At 54.5% G+C, this 24464-nt stretch overlaps 12 protein-coding genes across 12 annotated transcripts; 6 read left to right on the forward strand and 6 right to left on the reverse strand.

Annotated features, from left to right (window-relative positions):
- Positions 1 to 2188: 2188 nt before the first annotated feature.
- PG997_015427 (DHH phosphoesterase) lies at positions 2189 to 3571 on the forward strand (the record flags this gene model as incomplete). Its single annotated transcript, XM_066819741.1, has 1 exon — positions 2189 to 3571. One exon carries the CDS (start codon positions 2189 to 2191, stop codon positions 3569 to 3571), a length of 1383 nt encoding a protein of 460 aa, XP_066660626.1.
- A 514-nt stretch (positions 3572 to 4085) lies between these two features.
- PG997_015428 (uncharacterized protein) lies at positions 4086 to 5501 on the forward strand (the record flags this gene model as incomplete). The annotated part of the gene is made up of 1 exon (XM_066819742.1): positions 4086 to 5501. The coding sequence occupies one exon, from the start codon at positions 4086 to 4088 to the stop codon at positions 5499 to 5501; it is 1416 nt and encodes a 471-aa protein (XP_066660627.1).
- A 958-nt stretch (positions 5502 to 6459) lies between these two features.
- Positions 6460 to 7885, forward strand: PG997_015429 (uncharacterized protein; the record flags this gene model as incomplete). Its single annotated transcript, XM_066819743.1, has 5 exons — positions 6460 to 6653; positions 6759 to 6781; positions 6901 to 7105; positions 7269 to 7588; positions 7617 to 7885. 5 exons carry the CDS (start codon positions 6460 to 6462, stop codon positions 7883 to 7885), a joined length of 1011 nt encoding a protein of 336 aa, XP_066660628.1.
- Positions 7886 to 9481: 1596 nt separating this feature from the next.
- On the forward strand, positions 9482 to 9998 carry PG997_015430 (uncharacterized protein; the record flags this gene model as incomplete). Its single annotated transcript, XM_066819744.1, has 2 exons — positions 9482 to 9612; positions 9683 to 9998. 2 exons carry the CDS (start codon positions 9482 to 9484, stop codon positions 9996 to 9998), a joined length of 447 nt encoding a protein of 148 aa, XP_066660629.1.
- A 556-nt stretch (positions 9999 to 10554) lies between these two features.
- PG997_015431 (heterokaryon incompatibility protein-domain-containing protein) lies at positions 10555 to 12495 on the reverse strand (the record flags this gene model as incomplete). Its single annotated transcript, XM_066819745.1, has 3 exons — positions 10555 to 10871; positions 10994 to 12187; positions 12285 to 12495. The coding sequence occupies 3 exons, from the start codon at positions 12493 to 12495 to the stop codon at positions 10555 to 10557; spliced, it is 1722 nt and encodes a 573-aa protein (XP_066660630.1).
- A 1160-nt stretch (positions 12496 to 13655) lies between these two features.
- PG997_015432 (uncharacterized protein) lies at positions 13656 to 14271 on the forward strand (the record flags this gene model as incomplete). Its single annotated transcript, XM_066819746.1, has 2 exons — positions 13656 to 13679; positions 13747 to 14271. 2 exons carry the CDS (start codon positions 13656 to 13658, stop codon positions 14269 to 14271), a joined length of 549 nt encoding a protein of 182 aa, XP_066660631.1.
- A 93-nt stretch (positions 14272 to 14364) lies between these two features.
- On the reverse strand, positions 14365 to 15333 carry PG997_015433 (uncharacterized protein; the record flags this gene model as incomplete). Its single annotated transcript, XM_066819747.1, has 4 exons — positions 14365 to 14474; positions 14573 to 14774; positions 14864 to 15007; positions 15142 to 15333. 4 exons carry the CDS (start codon positions 15331 to 15333, stop codon positions 14365 to 14367), a joined length of 648 nt encoding a protein of 215 aa, XP_066660632.1.
- Positions 15334 to 16076: 743 nt separating this feature from the next.
- PG997_015434 (uncharacterized protein) lies at positions 16077 to 19261 on the reverse strand (the record flags this gene model as incomplete). The annotated part of the gene is made up of 3 exons (XM_066819748.1): positions 16077 to 18103; positions 18173 to 18211; positions 18274 to 19261. 3 exons carry the CDS (start codon positions 19259 to 19261, stop codon positions 16077 to 16079), a joined length of 3054 nt encoding a protein of 1017 aa, XP_066660633.1.
- An 861-nt stretch (positions 19262 to 20122) lies between these two features.
- PG997_015435 (uncharacterized protein) lies at positions 20123 to 20485 on the reverse strand (the record flags this gene model as incomplete). Its single annotated transcript, XM_066819749.1, has 1 exon — positions 20123 to 20485. One exon carries the CDS (start codon positions 20483 to 20485, stop codon positions 20123 to 20125), a length of 363 nt encoding a protein of 120 aa, XP_066660634.1.
- A 22-nt stretch (positions 20486 to 20507) lies between these two features.
- Positions 20508 to 20935, reverse strand: PG997_015436 (uncharacterized protein; the record flags this gene model as incomplete). The annotated part of the gene is made up of 2 exons (XM_066819750.1): positions 20508 to 20777; positions 20861 to 20935. The coding sequence occupies 2 exons, from the start codon at positions 20933 to 20935 to the stop codon at positions 20508 to 20510; spliced, it is 345 nt and encodes a 114-aa protein (XP_066660635.1).
- A 165-nt stretch (positions 20936 to 21100) lies between these two features.
- Positions 21101 to 21319, reverse strand: PG997_015437 (uncharacterized protein; the record flags this gene model as incomplete). The annotated part of the gene is made up of 1 exon (XM_066819751.1): positions 21101 to 21319. The coding sequence occupies one exon, from the start codon at positions 21317 to 21319 to the stop codon at positions 21101 to 21103; it is 219 nt and encodes a 72-aa protein (XP_066660636.1).
- Positions 21320 to 23754: 2435 nt separating this feature from the next.
- On the forward strand, positions 23755 to 24111 carry PG997_015438 (uncharacterized protein; the record flags this gene model as incomplete). Its single annotated transcript, XM_066819752.1, has 1 exon — positions 23755 to 24111. The coding sequence occupies one exon, from the start codon at positions 23755 to 23757 to the stop codon at positions 24109 to 24111; it is 357 nt and encodes a 118-aa protein (XP_066660637.1).
- Positions 24112 to 24464: the final 353 nt, after the last annotated feature.

The raw sequence follows: 24464 nt of genomic DNA on the forward strand, positions 1-24464 counted from the left end.
TTTTGAAGTCACTCTAGGATTATTGCTTAGCACGGCTATAGTCTTGAAGCTTCATGGTCGTCGTTGTATTAGAAAACCTGATGGGTCACATAAATTGATTCCCCCAGTTCTCCCAGACCTCGTTCCATTAACAATGTGCCTTCAGCATCTGACGGGAGATGAGACCTGCATGCAGTAGTTACTCGATCCAGGAACAATGTTTCTGATGTCGGGACTCCTAATCGGATTCGTCAAATTAGGTACCCTCGTGCCGTTTCACACTGCCCCGTCGATCGGTTTCCCGGAGAGTATTGTACGCAAAGGCGCGCTTCAGCCTGCAAGCAACTGGAACTGTTAAGGCGTAATTGCGACCTGAATCCGATATCAGGAAAAGACAGGTTATACGACCAAAACGCATGTCAAGATCGAATTGCATGTTGCCAGCCACTTTCGCGGGGGAGGTCTCTCGGATACGAGTGTTGCTTATCTAAGTCATGACGTACCAAGTCCCGGCCGAGCTGGAGGTTCATGTCGTTGCGAAGAAGCCCGACAACCGGACTTTGGGCAATGAAGCTCGGCCGTCAGATCCTGTATCAAACCTATGCATATCGTTTGTCTTGGAAGTGTTCTTCCAATAATGTGCGACCACTATGCAGCGCTGGAGCTATTCGTCTATCTGGGCGAATTTGCGATGGCACAGATGAATCCCGACCATTTGGAGGGTTTTGTTGAAGATTTTGGCGTGGCTTTTGTCCTCAGCCCGGATCTCGGATTTCCCTGCACTCTGACAGATTTATTGAAAGAAGATGCGAAAACCTGTGACGAAGTGGAAGAAAAAAAACCCCATGAATGATCATGAGCGTTGCGGGCATGGACTGCTCGGACTCAAAGGTTGTAATCAAACATAAGCATCTCAACCGTCATGTCCGGCGGCTCGTGGCAAGGACTGACGAAACACAGCAGGTGATGCGAAAGAGTATATCAAACGCAGCCCCCGGGGAAAGATGTTTGCCGCCAATATCTGTCACCAGCGAGTCTGTGGCTCCCTCTCGTCTTTGGCTCCCTCTCGTCTTCGGCTCCAATTTCCTCACGCCAAACGTTTCGGCTCAAGTAGCCTATGAGGCAACCGAAAAAACTTGTCGTTGTTCGTCTTTTAGAGCAACAGATAGCTGATGCGTCGTTTCAGGACATCTCCGAAACCCAAGCTGCGTCTCGGGAAGAGCCGGATTCCCACTCGGTACGGGGCCAGCATCCTGGTTCGGGTAGCAGACGCGGCGACCTTTGCCGTCGAGAAGCCGTCGCGTGCTCCATTGTTTGCCGTACCTCTGCTCTTTGATCAATGGGGCTTCAAGGAGGCAGCCCGTGGGGTTTAATCGCTGGGACAATGGGGGGCCTCAGGGGCTTCAGGCCGGCAGCAACCAAAGACTTCACGTGGTTTCGTCTGGCTTATCCGATGCTTATCTCTTATCTCCGAAATCAAGACTTTGCTTTGTGTTGCAAATAGCTTGATAGAAAGAAAGGAGTAGGGGCATGGCCGCATGGGGGCGTTGGATGAACACTCGATTAAGCATCTCATCGTCGAACCTTATGCCCGCCCGCCTCTTCTTCGTCTGAACTTCAATGCGGGTGCTAATCAATGTTGTTTACAGTCCGCAAGACGCAAGGTACGCCGGCCAATCAGGGTTTGTATTGCGCCCATGTGACATCACTGAGCCGAGCTTGGACTGTCCCGCACTTTTGCCCTACTGCTGCTAAATTTCAACCTATCATTCACTGCCTCAAGGCGATGCTGCAGATGCAATGCAATGCAATGAAACTCTTGACCTCGGGGCTCCATCCACGAGGACGAGTCAAGTGCCGTCTGCGTGTGGAAACGGCATCCCACGATGCAAGCACGATGCAAGCAAGATGCAAGCAAGATGCGTTTTATTCCAGCCTTTGTAGGCGACGGAAACAAATCACAACTACGCAAGCGTGAACGTGCCTCCTGCGTCTGTGGCTTTAGCGTCAAACGACGGGCGCCACATGGCTGACGCTTTCCAGTTGGTTCCCAGTTTCTTGTCAAACGTCAGCGCCAGCCCTGGAATTCGACGTCGAGTTCGGCTTTTATGTAGCTCTCGCTTCCCGTGTTGACATTCCTCAACTCCTCTCCCCTTCTCTTCATCCTGCTTCTTTTCGGTTGAGAACCGTTTGTCGTGGCTGTCCCATCATGCGCATCTCTCATCTCTCCACAGTCACCGGCGTGTTTGCTGCAGTCTTGGCAGCCACGGCCGCTAATGCGAGCGCGCCCCAGCAAATAATCATGAAGGCCAGGCCCGATGCAACGCTGGCGGCGGCGCGCCCCAAGGAGACCGGGGTCGGCCACTTCAGCGAATGGTCGCGCGAGAACAAGCGGCAGTTCCTCATCGACTGGCAGAAGGAGCGCTCGTCGGAATGGATTCTGGTCATGGGCAACGAGGGCGGCGACCTCGACTCGATGACGTCGGCCCTCACCTGGGCCTACCACCTGCAGCACTCCACCCAGAACGACACCCACCCCGTCAAGGCCATCGCCCTGCTGCAGACGCCCACCGACGCCCTGGACCTGCGCCCGGAGAACAAGCTGGCCCTCGACAACTCCAAGATGAGCTCGGGGCACTCGGACCTGCTCACCCTCGACGAGCTGCCCGAGGACCCCGACACGCTGGCCGAGGCCATCAAGGGCATCGTGCTCGTCGACCACCCCATCCCGCTGCGCAAGTGGCGCAAGGCCCCCATCCTCAGCATCTTCGACCACCACAAGGACAGCGGCGCCGGCCAGGACGCCCAGCCCCGCGTCTTTGAGAAGGTGGCCAGCTGCACGTCCCTGGTGGCGCGCCAGATGCTGGACGAGCTGGAGAAGCTGCCCGAGGAGTACCACATGCCGCACGAGCTGCTCGAGCTCATCCTGTCGGCCATCGCCATCGACTCGGGCGGTCTTGAGAGCGCGACCAAGGAGGACGACAAGATCGCCAAGCGGGTGCTGGCGCGCAGCAACTGGCGCGAGGCGGACCTGCACGACAAGATGGAGGACCTGGCCAAGACGCTCAAGGACGCCAAGAAGGACCTGGACCACCTCGGCCTGCGCGACCTGCTGCGGCGCGACTGGAAGGGCGACCTGGTGGACACGCCGAGCCCGCGCACGCCGACGGTCAGCCTCGGCTTCTCGTCGATCCCCTACTCGATGGACGAGCAGATCAAGAACAAGACCGAGTTCGGCGAGCTGTTCGACTGGTTCGCCATCGAGGCCGCCTGGACGGCGCAGGTGGGCGCCGACATCAGCATCGCGCTCAACAAGTACAAGACGCGCGACGCCAAGGGCAAGAAGCAGAAGATCCGCGAGATTGTGCTCTGCGTGCGGACCGACGTGCGCATCAACGCGAACCAGGCCGACTCGCTCTTCGAGACCGTCTCCCAGGCCATCGAGGCGGACAAGTCGTTGAATGTCAAGCGCTGGCACCGGGCCGGCGAGCTGGGCACCCGGCAGATGGTCTGGACGCACGAGCAGGAGGAGGCGGGGCGCAAGGTCATCCGGCCCATTGTCGAGGCGGCGGTCGAGGCTTGGGACATGTAATTACTTGAGCTCTTCTTGAGAGGCATGATAGATTGTTAGCTGCATCCGATATCCGTGTATGTGATTTATAGAACCCTGTATTATGAACTACCAACTTGCTTAAAGTAGTTATGGTCGTGACAATGTGACGAAGGGCTACGCTGGATAAGCAGCTCGGGGTCGGGGAGGACCAGGGAGGGCCAGGGAGGTCGGGAAAGACATCCGCAGCCCCGCATTCACAATGCCTGTCAGCATCGCGGCCACTTGCATGACAAGCATAGTGCGCTTCCTTCCAGTTGTCGTTAGCCGTTACTAGGCTACAACTAATCAGCCGCAGCCCTAATTCGCTGGCCCGCAATGCAAGCGCCCGACGGACGTCTCCAGGCATTCGGAATCGTCAATAGCCAGTTTGAACTCCCCCTCACGGCCACCTATCAACTCTAGAGCCAAACACTCCTTCACGTGAACAGTTCTTGTTTAGTGGGCCGGGTTTCCTCGCAACTATGGAAAGCAGGTTTACATACACTGCTTTAACATGGCCTCAGCTACATTTGCAGACCTCAATGCCGACGTGCTCCATATGGTAGTCGACGAACTACTCCATATGTACCGCCGGAGTTTGCCTCCCAACACCGCCATCATACTGCAAACCCGCCTTCTGGAAATCGTCTGCCTTAACAGAAACACGTACAGCGCATTGCGAAATCGGCTGTATCGAGACATCCATGTCTCCACCACCCGGTCTCTCGCTCTGCTGGTGAGGACGTTACTGGAACGGAGGGACTTGCGGGCGCTGCCTCGTTCTTTCACCTCGGTGCCCAAGAAATGGAACAAAAAGGTATCGGGTATGGATGAGACTCTCTGGGCCGAGATGAGGCGGCCTTTCATGGGTGATGATGCTAGCTGTCGAGTACTGGAGGTCATCGCCAACAGCCCCTGCACAGACGGGCACGGCCGGGTGCCCATCTCGAACCTGTTCATGGCGGCCCTCCATCTTATGACGGGCCTACAGTCGATCATTATCAACCAGCCTCTCGCGGTGGACGTAAAGACAGCCGAGCAGCACGGATGGCTGTCCGACTTGGCCACATCGATCCGGCAACTAGCAGGTGGTGATGATGACTCCGGCGACGGCCACCAGCAGCCCCGTCGGCCCCTGCGGCGTTTCGCCCTCACCATGAAGAAGCTGAGCCCGCACGTCTCGCTCCAGGCCCTCCTCATCGACAACATGGCCGCGACACTCGAGGACCTGTCCCTCGACTTCGGCAAAGACGACAACTTCTGGGCCATCCAGCTGAGCCCCGAACTCGTGTTCCCGAACGTGGCCCGTCTCAAGCTGATCATGGTGGACCACCGGAATCTCAGCATCTCGGCCCAGATTCCCGACCTTTGCAAGCGTTGCCCCAAACTGAAGGAGCTGTCGCTCCGCCAGGCGACCTTCCCCGTGATCGTCGAGCGGGCCTTGCAGAATTGTAAGGGGACGCTCGAACGGCTCCGGCTCGACATCGTGGGGCGTAGCTACTCGTTTCCGTTGCCGCTTTCTTGTTTGTCCCAGCTGTCGAGGCTCGAGCACCTCAGCACCGACGTCGGCGTGCTGTGGCCGGAGCTCCTGACCGGACGGGTCGCCCCGGAGCCCGACGTCCCTCTCGATGACGTCTTGCCGCGATCCCTCAAGAGCCTCCATCTCGCGTACGGGTGGCGGTGGTCGGACCGCTTTTGCGCCGAGGGGCGGATCCTACCGCGGATAGCGGCCGATCTCGTGCGGTTCTTGGGGGATAGTACTGCTCTTGTTTCCAGGAATCGTCTTTTCCCGCGCTTCGAGGAGTTGGGGTGGCGGGAGAAGGAACGCTGGAAGGAGTGGAGGTGCTGCTGCTGCGGTGGGCAGGATAAGGCGCTCGCGGAGCTGGGGCCGGCGTGCGAGGAGAATGGGATACGTTTCGCCGTTAGCTGAATTGGAAGCCTGCTTTAGCGAAGAAATAGAAATACTCATACCCATTCTCATTTGTTAAAACGTACCTTGGGGAGGCGAGTCCCAATGATATTGCACTTCATTTCAACATACATATAGGGAGACTACGTCAGCGTAAACCAAGCGTTCTCCCCCTTTCAGCAAATCAACACTGCCTACCACAACATGGTAACTTTCAGGATCACGAATTGTTCTTCAAACAGGCTTGTCAACAATTATATCAGTTTCATGATGAGAGTTTCATTCAGCTCCGAGCTCCGACGTCTTTTACCTAGACGATCTCATCATCCAGCACGGATCGACCAAATCCACCCCCCGCTTCTGGTACAGCATCTGGTTTAATAGTATCGTATGAGAGGGGAAACGGAAAGGCCCGGGGTGCTGGAACGTATGGGTATGTGCCTGGGTTGTTGGTGTTGGTGTTGGTTGTTCCTTCGGCGAATGCTACCCCTTGAAGCAAGGGATGATGCCAAGCCAACCCACCTACCCAGATGCAAACCTATCTGGGTACACACATACCACTCAAGCTGGCAGAAAACAACCCAAAGGCGTCAACATGTCATTCGCTTTCACTTTTGGCGATCGACATAGATGCAGGTATGGCATGTTTGTGCCCGCCCCCCGAGAGTGAACCAACTACCAACGGCGCGGGGTTCCAAGCCCCTGGATACTCCGCTGTAAGGTAGATAAACACATGGCAGCAAGCCTTTTTCATAAACCCTTCCCGATCGCAACCGCAGACCTCCCGGAAAGACATTTGTGCCCACTTCCCTTACCAAGTTTCTTTGTACCACTAGTTGCACTTGCTCATCCCACACCAAGGCCATCTTCTGATCTGCCATTACCCGTTTTTCGCCAGAGAGAGAGAGAGAGAGAGAGAGAGAGAGAGAGAGAGAGAGAGAGAGAGAGAGAGAGAGAGAGAATGGAAGTAACCTAAAATATGACCGAGCATCAGCGCCAGAACACGACCATCTACCTGGCCGAGCGACCAGAGTACGGCATAGTCCCCGGCAAGACCTTTGCCAGCAAGACGGAGCCCGCGCCTACGGTTGCGGATCTGAAGGATGGCGAGATACTCCTGGAGACGCTTTACCTGTCCCTCGATCCGTCCATGCGAGGGCTTTTAAATGGAAAGTCTTTTTTCTTCTTCTTTTTGTTTTCTCTTTCTTCCTGCCCCGCCTGTGGCTCGTTATGTCTTATCGATTGACTCGACATCTGAGACTAATTCTATTGTTGCAGATCGAAAGTCTTACATGCCTCCTGTAGCCATTGGCCAGAAAAGTACGTAACTAAATGTCCCCCAGTTTTGTTCGTCGGCTCCCAACATTGCTTGAATCGCATCCACTTCATCCAGTCTCAGGCTGACACTTCTTTCTGTCAGTGGTTGGCGGCGCAGTCTCGCGTGTCTTGGGAAGCAAGTCGGCCAAAGCCAAACCGGGCGACATTGTCCACTCGTTTTCGGGATGGGCGGAAGTGGCCATCGTTCCCGAAGCTGCCGTCGACGTCATCCAGTTGCCCGAAGGAGGCAAGGTTACGGATGTCCTGATGGCCGCCCTCAGTATGTTCCCTCAAGAAAGCCTTCGGATGTATGATACTTACTGCTAATATGTGCGATATGCCAGATGGGCCTGGACCAACCGCGTATTTGTAAGCTAGACTCTTACTTCTTCCCTGTCTTATTTCTATCTCTGACTATTAGATTCTGGAGTCATTATTTATCGGCTGTCTCGCTAACAGTAAGTCCTGCAGTGGCATGAAGAACATCGCCAACGTCAAGCCCGGCGAGACCGTCGTAGTCTCGGGCGCCGCCGGCGCCAACGGTACTCTAGTCGGCCAAATGGCTAAAATGTCCGGCGCCGGCCGCGTGATCGGCCTCACCGGCTCGGACGAAAAGTGCGCCTGGCTCCTGAACGAAGTCGGCAACGGCTTCGATGCGGCCCTGAACTACAAGTCGCCCACCTTTATCCAAGACCTCGAGGCCGCCACGCCGGATGAGGTGGACGTCTACTGGGACAACGTCGGGGGCGGCTGCTCGACGCCATGCTTATGCGGGCCGCCAATAACAGCCGGTTTGTGATTGTCGGGGGCATCAGCGAGTACAATACGCCCCCGAGGAGCGCTGGGGCGTGAAGAACATCATCGAGGTGGGCAAGAAGCGGATCCGGATGGAGGGGTTCGTGGTGCTGGATCATGCGCGCGAGATGCCCCAAGTACGAGCCGAGCTGTTCGAGTGGGTTGGGCAGGGGAAGCTCAAGATATACAACACGGTCCTCAAGGGAGGCATCACGGAGGCGGAGAATGCACTTGTGAAGATGTTTGCGGGCGAGAATTATGGGAAGCTCTCGCTGGAAGTCAAGGCCGTTTGATAGTCTGTATGAACTATTTTGGCAGTCTCGTTTGAACGCAGTGTTGTTGGGAAGACCTCGATACATCACTCCATTATAACAATGCCACGGTATCGTACAAGATCATCTGAACTGATAAAAATCAAGTTATATGGCTGCTTATCAGTGTATCGCAGAAGGGATACTAAGGAGAGGGGATGTAAAGCTTGTTAGCAGGCAGGGTTGGTTTTACACTTCATGGGACATTGTTGTCTAATTCAACGATTGGCCATAGGATCTACCAGTGTATTCTGACTATGATCCCGCTGTATACTAGAAGAAATACCGGTACCATCGTCCTGATAGGCTCGGATCTTGCACCAGTGAACGGATTCACGTCGAAATCATCTACGAACACCCAGAGCATGATATCTGTTTTCGCAAGCAAAAGTTCTTCCTCGGCTCAGAGACCCCTGCTTGTTAAACACGACTTCCTCTCACGCAAGTACAGCAGACAAAAATGCGCAGTGGCGACGAAGGCCGCCGCCTTCCATCGGCGCCCGGATCACGGCACCGCGTCCTTGTTCTGGAGTGATAGTTACCCGCAGTACTCCAGCAGTACGACCGTTCATAGGCATGCCGTCTGTAGAAACCAAGCCAGTCATTTGGTCAACGCTTGAGCTTATTGATGCGCATCGGGATGGAGGAGACCTTGGGATTCGATAAAGGGCGACTGCACCATGGCATGCCAGGTTCCGGTGCAGCCACCGTCCTGTCGCGAGGGCATGTCGTTCTGCCTAGTGCATGGGCCATGCCACGCAGCATACATACAAAGTTGCCGCAGTATCCGCCATGGCGGGTAAAAGTAGGGAGGTGAAGTTCGTTCTCCGCGGCATTATCCCGCCACGATTTATTCGGTCCACAAGGAGAGAACGTTATCGCATGATCTGGAAACGATCTCGACTATCAATAGCAGTATGGGGTTGCTCCATCTGTCCAAGAATACATGTGATCCTATTCGTGCGATTAGCCAGGCACGGATCCAGCCCCGCCAGCTGTTGAACAGGGGCAGGGGCAGGGGCTTGGACAGGGGACAGGGCAGGGCAAAGCTCAATCAGTTCACTTTTGCCCACTGCCGGAGAGCCATTCCCGTCAGGTATGAACAAACAAAGACCCAGCAAATGGACGGTTCGTGTCTGCCCATGCATGCACGACCGATGCTCTGCCGGTATGGTATGCCTGCCCTCTCGTCCGTTCCCTGCATACACGGGATAGGCCAGCGCCATTGAGCGACGTTTTTCCCCATCACGTGAGGCCAAGACGTTCCATCGGGCCATTGAATACGAGATTTGCCAACACCCGTCTCCGCTTCCACGCCGTCATTGACCCCACCATGGTGGCATTCTCACCAGAAAACACAGCGGCTCGACATGCCGAGGGCTGTTGTCATGTGGTCATCACAGAAAAGTAAGTAGCAAGTAGCAAGCGACAGGTACGAAGTAGGTATATAAGGCGCCCGGGGAGCGCCCTCATGAAAGCAAAGATCAGCTCTCTACTCACTCACTCACCCATCAGCTCATCAACTCTACCTCCAGACTTCAGTCCAATCACCAAACAGTCTATCCAAAAACCGTCAACATGAAGTTCTTCGCCACTGCCCTCGCTGCTGCCGCCGCCGTCTCCGGTGCCGCGGTCAAGCGCGACGAATTCACCGACTTCCGCGTGTCCAGCTTCGCGGCCGATTGCACTCCCCACAGCGTCATGTGCCAGTAAGTTCTTGCCATCCTCTGTGTCTCAAGTCAGTTCACAAAAGGCCAATGCACTAACCAACAACAACAGCTACTCCTTCGACGTCTACGCCCCCGGCACCATGGAGACGGCCCCCGGCGCCCACTGCTCCGCCGACGTCCTGGGCAACCCCGACGGCACCCTGCCCGAGGTGCGCGACGGCAAGTGCGAGAACTCGGGCCGCACCTGGGACATGCTCCGCTTCGGCTCCGGCATCATCTTCTCCATCTCCACCGGCGTCAGCCCCCACAGCAACACCACCGGCGCCTACCTGCTCGTCAACTCCAACCTCAAGATGCAGGACGAGAAGACCTCCATCGTCCAGAAGTACATCGGCACCCCCGACTTCGACCTGAAGCGCCTGTAGAGGACCAGTGCACGAGTGCGAGAGCAAGATAAGAGGAGGGGAAATCTTACGGAAATGATGACTATGTACACGAATGCTATGTGAACCTAACTAGTAATCTAATATCAAATCATAATATTCAAGTCTTCAAGAACCGGTATTGTTTTCCAGTTGTCGTGTTCATGTCTTAGTTTTCATTGCCACAGAAGGACCTTCTCTGGAACGACACGACTCCAAGCTAAGTAGCTACGCGAGCTCATCGTCCGACGCGCTCGATAGGAGCGCTCACATTCCTGGCATGTCGGATATTACCGGTGGAATACTGGTCCCCGCGGCGTGTCTTACGTGATTAAGTATGCTAGACCTGGGGTGTCGCAGCTTCCAGAACATGGTTCTTAAAGAGGATAGAGTGAATTATTTAGGTGAGCGAGGAGCAACGTATACGCATGTATAATATCTGCTCGTATTGCCTCTTAGCATTCTGGGTAAATGTACCAAGGCACCAGCTCACTAAACTCGGAGTATCGAAAGTTAGGAAATCTTCAACTCAATTCAACTTTAACCGTCTCAACCACATCTAGATCAGAATTATGCCCTCCAACTGATCTGTATGTTTCATCTTCATCCATTTACCTGTCACTAATCTCTCAAGATCATCATCCCCACTAGGTGGCACTGGTCCGGCAAAACCGGCACCAACCCGTTGAAACCCCTTCAGATCAGGATGTTGAGCTACCTCATGCTTGACCTGCTTGACTACGAGGTAGAATACCCTAACGATAGTTTCAGGTTGTCCTACCTCTACATAATCGTAGCCCATTGGAATGAATCGAAGATCTGTCTCGCCTTTGGCTACATCTGTAGTCTCACCCCTTGCTGGCCGATAGTAAGGTTCTGCATCCCATATAGGACATATGTACCAGTTGATGTTGCCGTAGGAGAATTGGAATTGGTTGCTTATATCGTTTTCGTCCTTGGCCCATGGCCGTAGTAGTATCGCTCGAAGATGTACCCACCCCCTTGGACCTCTCCAAATGGGCTTTCAAGCGAGACGAGATTTGTGCGTGCGTCTTCAACAATAGCCAACTCGTGACCTGAGATTCCATTGCCCCAATGTTCTATTTTGCAGTCGATGGCGGCCCATGACCAGGATGGAGCATGGTAGGACTTTGGGCGCGCCCCCAAGGGGGTTTGCACATAGAGCGTGCAGAGCGTCCAGCAAAAGCCTGATACCATGTCCTCCCGCCATAGACCAGCCAGATACTCCGAGTCCTTCCCATTGAGAAGTCTCACAGCAAAGTAAGCAGCGAGTCCTCCCAACGCTGGCAGCTTGTCGCTCTCTTTAGTCAAATCACGAGCTGAGAACTGTTGGACAACCGAATACCAATCGTGGCGGGTAGTGCTCCGCATCGGGTTATAAGAATCGATTGGAACAGGATCGCAATTGTCTTGGGTAAAGACTAAGCCATCATGTTCGAACATGACCTGTGATTGACTGAAATGAAGAGTGCGCCTGGAAATGAAACGTTCCTGCAGGGCCCAGCCTCGGGTAGTCAAGGGCTCCTCATCGAGATAGACGCGTTGGGTTAAATTAGTGCAGTTTCGACCAACATAATCGATGGGAATATTTGATGCCACAACCTCCCCGGAGAGGATTCCTCTTTGATAAGGAATAGAGACGTGCTCGTGACGTTCTTGGTTTCCCAGGAATCCTTCTACACTGCAACTTGCCTTGCTGGCTGCTATCGTGACCCATGCGTTCTCATAAACGTCTCGCATTCTGGCTGATTCGTGTACCCAGTCTTGCAAAGAATCCTGCAAGATACAGAGACTATCGATCCATAGATACTGGATACCGAGCCGATGGGTAAGCCAAATGGCATCCTGGAACGACTGGGGTAGGGATGACGTCTCAACACCCTCCTTGAGCAGATCAAAGCTATCTTTGGTGAGAGTCATCCGTTGGACTGAGCCCCAGCAATGGCTGAGGGCGACATAGTTTACCGTCTGGTTGCTCGTTGCAATGACGGATAATCTGGCACCCTCGTCTTTGATGTGCAAGAGCCGACTGGGTAGCTTATCGGAAGATGGGACACATCGACTCTGCCCCGTGGTCTCTTCGAGCCACTGGCTGATTTTGCGGAGTACCAACGGGTCTTTTGGGGATACTGGGTGCGTCCGGCCCTTGATTATATGCCTAAATGGGCTATCTGGTGTTCCTTTCAGCGAAGCCCTTGTCGAATCGGACTGGAAAAGAATGAAGCGGAAGGAGGGAGGTAATAGGGACCGTAAGTGATGGTTTCTTACTTTCATCAACGCAGAATATCACGCCACATAACAAGTATGCGTGTTCCCAAATGATGTCATATTTCTGGGAGAAAGCCGGACCGTTGCACGCTTTTTGGATGCCAAGGATTTGGACTTTATTAGGCCACCTCGTTCCACATATCCAGAGCTGGAGGAGACCCGTGAAGTACTGGAAGTCGTACTGGGAATCGACTTCTTCAGCCCTTTTCATATTTGCCAGTACTTTCTCCACGGCACTCGTGACAAGTCGGCAGAACTCACAAAGCTGAGCGCTTGCCATCAGATCTTCAAGTGTATCGTGATACAAGAAGACACCTTTCGTTTCCCGGACGTCTTGAACGAGCTGTGTCGACCAAAGGCCATGACCTATTGGGGGTCTTCAAGAGGCATAATATGCAGGTCAAGGGGAGAGTGTGAGAGTGTCACCAAATCAATGTTTACGCAGGTTTTGCAAAGGGGCATCGTGAGATTGAGGACTCGTTTGGAAAACTGTACGATACGTGCGAGGTGCTAGTACGTGTGGTTTGACTCGTTTTGGGGGTCGGTGCTGACTCTATTATAGCTGTGTTGGTGATCCATGTGATGAGTTCGACCAAGAACGCGTTTGCCTCTCATTAGCTTATGTACCTAAGAAAATCGGCATACCCGGCTGATTTGCGTAACCAGGGGGAGTGAGACTGGTCTATTTAATATGGCTGGTGGGTTCAACGTGTGCATGTGTAACGTGGTAGGCGCAGCATTTGTGTTCGGTTCGTCGTACCATTTTGTGGGCTGTGCCGGTGTACGTTGGAATCGGCGAGTGTGCTGTCTGCTTGCGCCAGGTCCTTGGATGGGTAGTACAGAGAAGGCCAATGAACACCGGTGACTTGTTGATACTTTCACAAGATGTGTTCAACAGAACGCCACCAGCAGTACGACGAGGTATGTCGCTACGGGAGAAGGGATGTCTGCGCTCCATCTCCAATGAAGAAGAGGATACAGCCTGCAGGGCTTGGGCAACCTGTGCTACTGGAGTTGATGTACAGATGGGGAACAAAAAGGTTATTTGGCGTTTTTAATTCCTAAGGTTGTTGTCGATTTTCCCCGACTTGTACATCTTGCCTTGCCTGCGGCCGCCTCCCTCCGCCAAGTCCCAGCAGTTCCGACCTGGCTTGCCGCTGCAATTCTCTTTCTCGTACAGCATCACTTTGTAGGGACAGCTTCCATCGTGGCGTGGACTAAGAGAATGGTTACCGACACGAAGACCTGACTGACTCGCATGCTGGGCTCGTGTGTGCTCAACTGAAGAACTTAGGTTGACTGAGAAATTGGATGGATTGCTCGCAGGGTCTTGGCATCATGAACTATGCTTGATATCGATCGAGTTGTGCCATGTTGACCGAGGTTGCCTTGGTGGTACGTGCTTCTGGCGTGATCCCTGTGATCCTCCTTCGCGTAATCCATTACTGCTCTTCCAGACAAGGTACCGCAACCACGAGTGTCGCCACAGCGCGCGAGTCTCCCGTTATACTCCCATACACCAAACCAGCTAGCTGGACTGCAGTCCGCTGAGAGAGTTAGTTTCGCGGAATCAGGCAACCATCCAGCCGTGCTACCAAAGCCGGGGCAAACACGGACGTGGACTTCTCGTTGGATCGACTTCGCTCGGCCGACAAGAGGCACCACTAAGGAAAAGGCCCGCGAGCAGTTGGCGCTGGGTCAGCAAATGGCACCAATCCCTGACCCAAACGACAGCCGTGCAACTGGTACGGCAATGCCAGTCTACATGGGGCTGTTTTTGCTAGCCAACTTCCAGTTTCGTGATGGGACCATTGCACACGATGTATCCGAGCACTACGAGATCACAAAACCAACTGATGGCAACAGGCTAGTTGCTACTACTGCTTCACGTCGCGGATGGAGAGGCAAGCGAGGACTAGTCGATGGAGGGTTGCCCATCTGCGCGGATACAGTGTCCGCAATGTCGATGGCTATTGACTGCTCCTAGCGACTAGGGCGTTGATTTTGTCATGTGACATTTCTCATTAGGGTCTACCGCGTGGGGTGTATCTCAAAAAAGGGGCTATCTGCAGTCATGCTACTATTGCCCAGGCGGACGTTCCGCCTTCTCAGCATCGGTTATTCTCTGTCGTTCCTGTTGCTCTTTTTCTTTCTTGCGTGCCTTCCATTGTCTCCGTATCTCTTTGAACTCTGCGCTGTGGTTAGTCTCATCGTGATGGTCTATTAATATGAACGGAGCCCCGCCCGGGTTAGGTACCAGGCAGGTATGGCCGACCGATGACACTTACCTTCTGGCTTCCGCTTCTCTCCGTGCGATTGCATGGTGACGTGGGCGTTGAGGTGGTTCAGGGTGCCGTACCCCTTGGTGCAGTCTTTCCACCCGCATGTGTAGATGCGGTCAATCTCCTCGGGCCGTCGTCGGCGCCGCTTCGACTCGTGTACTTGAGCGAAGCTTGGCTCATACGGCGGAGAGAGCTGGCTATGTCCACCCTGACGAAACCGATTAGTCTCTCACGTCGGAAGAAGGAAGAGGAAACTTCCAGGGGCGCGGCACAGATAGGAGACGGCCACTTACTCACATGATCATATGGTGGATATGGCCGAGCAGGCAGTCCTAGGGTCCCTGGGTCAGCATTGTTACCCAGGAAGCCTGAGAACTGTGGCGCCATATGTTGACCGATGGGCTCGTGTCTCCCCCATAATGATGGTCGGGAGGCGGCGGTCTAGCACAACGCAACGCAACTCTTGCTAGGTCCTCATACCCCTGATAATTCATGTACCCAGCCCCTGGCGGCCCCGCTGGCGGCGGCGGCGGCAGTCCTTCGTAGTACGGATACTGCGGAGGCCAAGCGTTTACGTATCCCATGGCACGGCTAGCATTCTCTTCTGTACGCATTCTCCGGCTGTCAGAGTTGCTATTGGCCTCCCGTGATTCGTATCGTTGTTCGTGTTGGCCTTGTTGCTGTCGCTGAAGCTGCTGAGAGCTGCTTTCGCCTGGCTCGGGCTGCCGTGCAGACGCCGATGTCTCCGGCTTTCGGTGCGGCGCCATTGTTTTTATACAAGCTACGATGAACAGATCTGCCTCGAAGTGATTAGAGGTATGTAGAACACTCCACGGTCAGAAGGCTGACTTACCTGAATAATATTGTAGGAGGTTGGCGAGAAGAAAGAAGGCATTCAACCTTATTTTGCAGGAAGATGCAATAAATCGGCAGAGATACGCACGTGACAACTGACTCATCGTGGAACTTACCACAGTCGTCTAGAATCAAGAATGAAAAGCTGCAATGAGCACGACAGTGATTTGTGAGTTTTGGTATCAGTGGGTCCGTGGCGCTCAAGATCTTTCGCATACTGAGACAATCATCAGGTCAGGGGTTGGAAAAAGCCGGTGAACATGGGTCGAATCACTGCGATCCGAGCATGTAAGGAAGTCTATTGCCTTATTCTCGCTCTCCAGAACCTCGGGATGACGCCCCGGGATGATGCCCCGGTCTACGTTTTCACGCCACACTAGTCTGTAGACGCTCCAGCTTTCATCAATGGTATCTAGGTTATCGATGAGGGTGGGCCACGAGCTCGTGGATTCAGTTCTGAGCATCTCCCCTTGGACAAGTCAGTAATTCAGTGGATTCTTGTATTCTGCAATGCATGGCTCAGCTAGTCTGCAGCGATTGGGATGCCACGTGCCGGTCCTGCGTGGAGTCTATTCCTACCTCACCACCACAAAGCCGTCTTGGGGTGACCTTGAGACAAATGAAGACTGATTGAACTCCATCTGGCGTTGGTGCCTCACCGTGGCTCATAATTGCCCGTCCCCTGCCCCTCCGCCAGTCTCTGGTATGCGTCTCCCAGTAGAACCAGCGATGCCTGCCGGTCGGGGTGATGTGTATCAAGACTTTGGCTTTCTACCGCGACCACATGCCTAAGGAGGTCGACGGCTTTAGAAGCCTGTCTGTCCCTGAGGTACGCCCTCGCAAGCTGGCGTTCGGATGCTAACAAGTCCGGGTCTTCCTCGTCCAGCGAAGTCCGACACCGTCGCAAAACGTATTCGAAGAGGTCAATGGCCTTTCGGACTTGGCTGTCCTTGAGATATGCCGTTGCCAGCCAATAGTCTGTTGCCAATCGATCCCTGTTTGTTTCCTCGAGCGTTCTTTGCTTCACTCGCGCGACGTGCTTGAGCATTTTGATGGCTGCTTGGGTTCTCTCATCTTCTAGGTATGCCCGTGCAAGCTCATGTTGCGATGCAAGCAGATCGCCATCCCAATCTGGAAGAATCCTCCTCTCCACTGACACCGTGTGCTCGAGTATTTTGATGGCTTCTTGGATTCGTCCGGCGAAATATGCTCTTGCCAGCTCATGTTCTGATGCTAGCCGGTTTTTGTTCGTCTCGTCCAGCGTTCGTCTCGATATGTCGACCACACGCTCGAGTATTTGGATTGCCTCTGGGATTCGGTACATCTCAAGATATGCGGTCCCGAGACAGTGATCGGCTTTGAGCCGTTTTTCGTCTGCGTTGTGGAGATGACGGGCTCTCCATCTCGACACCGTTTCGAAGTACAGCACTGCATTTTCAAAGCGTCTGTCGAGGTAAAGGGACCTCCCGACTTTGAAGCACAGATCGTATCGCTCGTCCAAAGCATACTCTTCGCTCCTATCCAGCAGCCTGAATGCATGCGGGTAGTATGTTCGCCACACCCGGCGATCTCTGGTACGCCATTGCGAAAACAGCTCCCCGAGGCGTCGGATCGCCGCGATGGCGGCCACGACGGTACGCCCCTGCTTGCTCAGCCAGACATTCGTTGCTATGTGTACCAGTCTGTGCATGTCGAACATGCCGCTCGTCTCCTGGTGCACCAGGAAAGAGTACCCGCACAGCGTCCCGATCGTATGCTCCAGTATCTCGTTGGACTGCGACGGGGGCAGGATTGACCTGGGGATATCCTTCGGCTCGATACAGGAAATAAAGGACAGTAGGCTGGCGGCCTCGGGATCGATTTCCTGTAGTTGATTAAACGACACGATCCACGTTGTAGCCACCGCATTGTGGGATCCCCGGTACCGTGTCGTATCCTCAAACTCGCTGGTCAGAAGGGTTGTTATATCTTGCTTCGTGCCACGCAAAAGCTCCAGGTATCCCCGCAGAGATACATGGCGATTTCGGTTCAGATAGGCAGCAGCCTGCGTGATGGCCAATGGCAGGCATGTCAGTTCGCCTAGAAGCATAGCTGTCATCTGGGCATCGTGCAGGAGGCTTTTGCGGCTGAGGGAATTCCTAAGCAGGTTGGTGGCATCTTGTACGGCCATTCCTTGTAGATGAACCTCGTTGCCTTCCGCCACGGCTACAGCCACGTCCGGGGATCGCGTAGTCAAGATGGTCAAGCCTGACTCGCTCTCTGGAAAGTATCTCCGAAGTCTCCGAGACGATGTGAGCACCATCTCCGCATCATCTGCATTATCGACAATCAGCACCCACTTGCCCGCCGCGGGCGAGCTCAGGTAGTTGCGCACTGCAGACTTGGGGTTCTTGTCGTCGGCCTTGATCGAGATCCTCAAGTCTGTGGCAATCTCGAGATAAGCCTGTTCAAAAACTTCTTCGCTGTATGCCGGGACCCAAAAGACAGAGTAGTCTGGCTGGTGATCCTTGACCCAGTACGCAAACTGAAGGGCGACCTGGGTCTTGCCCACGCCACCAAGCCCAGTGATGGCAAGTGTGCGACAGTCGTGCAGCACGAACAATCTCTGCTCGAGCTCTTCCAAGATTGCCTCCCGCCCAGTGAACTTCAAGTTGCGACGAAAAGGAAGCATGATGACGCGTGCTGTATGGATTTACATAGAATTTAGTACACACCAGCCACGCAAGCGCCAGATATTTGTTGCCAACCTACACGAAAGCTCGACATTATTCTTCGGGACAGCTTGGGGTTCTATTCGAGTTAGCGAATACTCCGAGGCCTTGCAGGAATTCCAATCCACGAACGTTACACACCTGGAACCGATAGTTGCGCGGGAACCCACGAGTCCAAGAGGGCCTTCATGCACGCTGCCGCCGTGGCCGCGGCGTAGTGCTGCCATGTCTTCGTCTTATGGCTATCCGCGTAGTCGCAGGCCCCTTTGATCACCACACACGGGAAGATGTCCCAAACGCCGGCGCTCTCCATTTCGAAAGCTATTACCATGTCCCGATGAGCAATGATGTCGCGATCCTCGCCAGACTTGATCACGCTGTCGCCTGACGCGATATGGCCAAAGTGCACAACAGGTTGCGGTTCACTGTCCCCATTCAGGCGACTCCGCCGCAACAGTTGTCCGCTACAGCCGCACTCATCGCATAGTTCCCCGTCTGTAACGTGTTGATACGCTGCATCGAACAGCTTATCATGGCCAGCCCCTGGGTAGTGCGCGGAGAGCTTGGGCTGTCGCTGCTGGATGGCGGCTAAATAGCGATACGACTTGTCCTGAAGTATCTTTCGGCTGTGGAGGGTTTTCAGCTTCGCTAGTAGGCTGCGCATCTCAGGATTGGGCCGGCCGAGTGAATCGATAAGAGTGTCTTTGCGCGCGAAGCGTCCAGGCAAACGCCGCCCGAGATCGTACTGAACAACACCGTCGCTTATAATAACATCCCCGAGAATGATCTCTTGCCCTTCCCGACTGATGGGGAAAACTCCGCAAACGCCCACGACCAAGGCGAGCCGGATATTGGGGAAGCTTGTTCGGCAATCGGCCGAAACCGTTGCCGCGTTTATCTTGCCCACGCCCGGCATATGGACCAGGACTACGTTATGTCGCCCGATGGCGCCGGTCGAGTAAGAGTTAGGGTCGCCGGTGGCCTTGTCGTAGGGCGGGCCGTCATCCTCCCAATGGTGGTCGAAGAGAGTTTCGACGGCATCGGCTTCGTGGACGAGAGCACATACGATTGCGATCTCGAAGTCGCGACGGGTTGCGGGTCGCTGGGGGAGAGTTTTCGATCCGTTCATTGTGATGGCGTATGCGACGACGGCGCAGTTCGAGACGGCCGCGGTTTCGCCGTGAACCGAAGCTACGGCATCAATGCAGTAGATATCATGCTGCTTTCCAGACGTCCTGCGCTTCGGTCAGACGTTGCAGATAAGCGCCAGCCTGATGCGTCTCATTACGACCCCGCACAGCAAGACGAGCCAATCATCATCATATTATAGCATGGTAGATATATGTAAGGATGGCTTATCACAAGGTTCCGCATGCGCCGTGGCTCTATCGCAAGCAGATACTGTGTGCCATGACGGAAATGCATGTTTGGATATATTGCTTTCCTACGGCAAAACTGGAACCAATTGAAATGAACCTCTGGCGTGGTGCTGTCAGGCATCAATTCACCCCTTACGTCTGGACCCCTAGCAGCAGCAAGCATTTGCAGCCGCGAGCTAGGCCACCAGTGATCTCTAATCTTACTGGGTTACTTGGCTAAGGGCATAAGCATGAGTGCAACAATACGGGTGCACCTGCGAGCGGTATGTCAGGTTCAAGTCCAGTTGAATTCGCGTATCTACTTTCCATCTTGTCAGCCGACAAATCCCTCCCCACATGATCTGTGGTGGATGTGCTCTCACGTCTCGATCAATTGTCTGCAGAAAACCTCGCATAGCCTCCTCCGTACTTGGGCAAAGAGAAACTCCAATGACTCCGTAATCTCGTGTGATCTGCCCACGGTCGGCGCTTTCCAGACCATGCATCAGAAGTGATCTCTTGAAACCCCCACCTGAAGATTCTCCATACCTGGATTCCCTGCGCAACAGCTTCCAGAATGACAATCGCCAATGCTTCCAATGACAGACTCAACGAACTGAGATGGTCCAAGTTCAATATCTCAAGATCCACCAGAAATGATCGCGACCGTCTTGACGGGCTACGGGCTTGGCTGGTGATTCACGGCTGTCGTCGACGGGATCGAGCACAGGAGGTCGCCAGCTCAAGCTGTTCCAGCCGAGGCCAGTTCGCAGGTAATGGTGCTCGCGGCGACTGAGTGCAAGAGGTCCAGCCTGGCACTTGATGCTGACATGGAAGCTGACCTGGTTGCCGTCAAGAACCTGGCCCAGATCTAGGCGCAAGGGTACTTGGATGGGCATGTTGGCGCCATCAGTCGCGGTAGTGTTGACACTGGCGGCGACGGCGGCTGCAGCTCCCTCCAGATAGTGGACGGATTGCGTGGGCGCGACGATCATATCGTGGGACTCACTCAGATCCTCAGTCTTGTAGTCGGCTGAGATGTCCACCGAAAGCTGCTTGTAGGGGGCCGGCGCAGGCGGGGGGCTGCGGGACAGTGAGGACGACATTGCTCAGCGCATGGCCGACGAGAAGGGCGACGGCGAGGACAACGGCCAGGCCGGTGTAGGCCACTGCTCGGAGGAAATCGGGCGCTCGAAGCAGGTCGGACAATTGGGCGAGGAGAGTCGATGCTCGAGTTCGGGATCGGGCGACGACGTCGCAAAGGGAGCGGAACCAAGATGGCCGAGACTGTATTGCATGACAAAGCAAGTTAGACAAAGACCAGCCACATGGTCGGGGCAGAGAAACAATGGCAAGCGGCGACTACTCACCATGTTGATGATTCGCTGGGGCGAGACCAGGGACACAATCTGGGCAACTGCGGCACCAGCGCGGGCCGGAAGCATGTTGCAGGTGGCGCCGATGTGGGCGAGGCCAGCAGTGACCTTACGGATGACGGCGCGGGTACAGACAAAGGGCTTGTGGCAGGCGACCAGGGTGTAGAAGAGGATCTCGAAGCCGAGGAAGAGAAGGAGGTTGGCGAAGAAGAGAAGCCAGTGGCGGATCGAGTACTAGACGATCTGGAGTCGGCTCAGTTGCTTCTGCGGCTTCTGCGGCTTCTTCAACGAAGCCTTCTTGTGGGCGGTCTTTCGCTGCATGATGGGAGTGGGAGTCGCAAGCGGCTTGGACGGAACTGGGGATGTTGCAACAGGAGCGGAAGCACCAAAACCACGGTCCAGAACCAGCCAGCCGTCGTCGTTGTCGGGGATAGACGATCGAATGAAGAACATGGTTGCGTGAGATCGGCTGGCGCAAGGCCGGATGATTGATTGATCGCACGAGGAGAGAAGAAGCTGCCGTGGCAAGATGCGACGAAGGGTGTGGAAGAAGTCGCGCGATGGAGGAAATGATGGTGGTGAAGGCTGGAGAAAGATGGGATGTTGATTGTCAAGTGGAAGTGCTCCAGCTCGAGGCAGGCTGGGACTGAAGTGGTTGATTAACAGAAGGTCGTCGCGGGGCAGTGGTTGCGGGTTGGAGCTGTTGGCGGGGTCCCGTCGCATTTCGCGGGGGTCTTTTTAGTGCCCCGCCAACTGAGTCTGTCAGTTCTGTCTGCCTGTGGGGGAGATCGGGACGCCTCAGGAATTGACAGGAATTGATAACGGTTGCAGATGCTCAAGTCACCTCCTCTCAAGCCAATACCCAAGGCAGATATATTTGAGGATGGCACCGAGGACTTCGTTTCAATTGACTTGGCCAGTCTGCATCACGCTGCAATCAGCCATCCATGAGGCGTCCTTGCGAACAAGCAGCAATTCAATCTCGAGTGCTACGAGACACTTGATCCCAACGAGCCGAAGCAGACATTAGCAAAGCTGCTGCTCCAGGCGCCCTGCTAGTTGCAGCTGCAATCCAAGGAACATGATGCGATACTTATCCAGGGACAATGAAGTCTTGATTACACGGTGCAAGACAAGATCGGCAGTCAATCCGCCATGTCTTGCAAAACGATCTGCCAATGCCCGTCCAATCAGAGCGCCATCTCCAGTCGCGACCTGCCTGATGAGGAAGTAGGCATGGAACCAGAGTCTGGCCCAGGATGTCCCAGGTTGATCAAAAGTGGACTCGATGGGAAGTCCAAGGCATTGCTGGGCAAGAACTTCGCGCGAAGAACTCGAGATCCTGAGCCGCCGCTCTTAACATGTAGTCTCAAGAGACTCTTGCACCTGGCAATCACTTATTTACATAAACCTACAGGCCCGAATTCCCATTGTGAGACACGAAATGGTAAGTTGAAGCTTGGAACCTTGCACGCAGCTGATCAACCCTCCCTCTACGGCCCGCCTGAGGCGACGAAAGCGGCAGAGCTACTGGCGATAGTCGCTGTAATCATGACGAACATCTAGCTCAACCCCTCAAAGCGCAGTAGAAAATGGCAATCAACCAACTTACATGGTATCCGCGCAGTCGCATGCAAAACTGCGTTCTTCAATTCCTTTAACATCAACCAACTACAACCAACAACGGTGCGCCAATAGCCTCGAGAAGGAGCATGGCCCACGCTAGCATCCGGAACATGCGCTCCGCTGGATTTCGAGGTTGCCCAACCTGAGCAAGACTTGCGGCTTGGATCTCCATGTCTGTCGACCAACATTGAACAAAAGATTGCAGGGCCTCCGGCGCTAGATCTGTAGACATCTCAGGTCGCAGACGCCTGGCTACGGCCTAGCGGGCTGGGTGTCCGACAGGATCAAGGAGAGTGAGCGCATCAAACTCCCCCGAGTCGAGTGAGCATCCCAAGCTAGTTGGCTGCCGCAAAGACAAAACGGGGCTCAAGACGCCGACTCAAGTGACGCACGCGGTGGGCGACGATGTTGGTGATCTGTGCGCCAGTGATATGAGAGCCGATAAGCCACAGCTCTGTCATCCAACTAGGACCACAAGCTTGTGTAGTGTAGTGGCTATCACTCCAGATTCTGATTAACCATCAATATTCTGGCAACCCCTGTTCGATCCAGGGCACGAGCTGTTCTTTTGCCTCGTTTACCTTTTCGCTCAACCGACATTTTTGGGAGATTTCTATTTCGCGATCCACTGAGCTCGCTACGATTGTCTCGTGCTCTGCTGTTTTTTTCTTCTTCTTGATCTATCTATGTCTCGCAACGCGAGTGATGTTGTGCGCGAGCAAGCATTTGCTAACTAGGGCTTTGCTCCGATCATCGTGCGTGTGACGAGTCCTGACATCCCACTGGTAGCAGATCATGCGCAATCCGACAATCAAAACGTCGAGCCGCTCTGGATCAGGTCAAGGTTAACGCCGAGGTCGCGCATCGCTGGTGTTGTCTTGACTGTCCGACGCAAAAAAGCCATAGACTGCCGCGCCGGACTGCTGTGCGGAATGTGGTGGATTCACTTGTGTAGCTCTGCCTTGGATGGCGTTGTCATGATCAGGTCGGCAATTCTATCAGGAACGTTGGCGAAGCCGGGTTCACGAGGGTAGGTGTAAATCAATCTTGAAGTCAGCCTTATCCGGCATCAGTAGCAATATGCATTCAATCAGCTTCACGAGTTCCTGAGTACCATCTCGCGACGAGCATCGGGTTATGTACGCCCATCATCGGAGACAGTGCCCGGAAGCCATCTTCGTATTGACCATTTGAAGAACAGCATGACTGTCAATGTCACAAGAAGTCAAAGTAGCTCGAGGACGTGGTCGCTGCATCCCGACATGCGAGTCAGGCTTCTTCGCGGAATGAACAGGCCACAGCGTCGTGGAGCCACTCGTTCTAGAACGAGGAGGCGAAGTTTGCCTACGGAGATTGCGAGCCCGACACACCTCAACCTTGGGTCGGCCTACCTGTCTCCCACGTGGCATACGGGCGATGCTATCAAAGCAGAGAGCTGGGCAAACGTTTGGTTACTGACTGGTGGAACTGATACCCCCAGCGCGCAGGAGGAGTGGGCTCCGAAGGATTCGGAGAACGGTGAACTCATCTGCCCCTGGGTCAGTGGCTGTCTAGGCCAAGGCTTGGCTAGAGTGATTGCGACAGCTGCGAAAGCTACAAGTGTGACCGATGACGTCTAGGCGGGTGCACATTCTGGCATTCTCATAGAGTGGCATATAGGTATCTTGCTGCATCTGCGGCTGTTGGGGTGTCGCTGATCAGCATGCCAGCCGATAGACTCAGTGTAGTAAGCATCTGGGATCATGATCAGATCATGGGTGGGTTCGATCGGGAGAGTTCCCGCCCGCCAAGTCAGGAACAGCAATCAGCGCAACCGACCGAGCTGGCTAGCGTGCCGGAAGACCCGGTGAGGCGGTCAGCTGGTGGGCCGGTAGGCTGTGCCGCCCCCTGAAGCGGATATGACGGGAGAGCTGGCAGACTGGGCCTTGTCAGTGACTTTTCTCAACCTTTTCTGAGCTGACAGTTGCCACTC

The sequence above is a fragment of the Apiospora hydei genome, assembly GCF_038363865.1.
Source record: "Apiospora hydei strain CBS 114990 chromosome Unknown utg000011l_segment0_segment0, whole genome shotgun sequence".
NCBI lineage: Eukaryota > Fungi > Ascomycota > Sordariomycetes > Amphisphaeriales > Apiosporaceae > Apiospora > Apiospora hydei.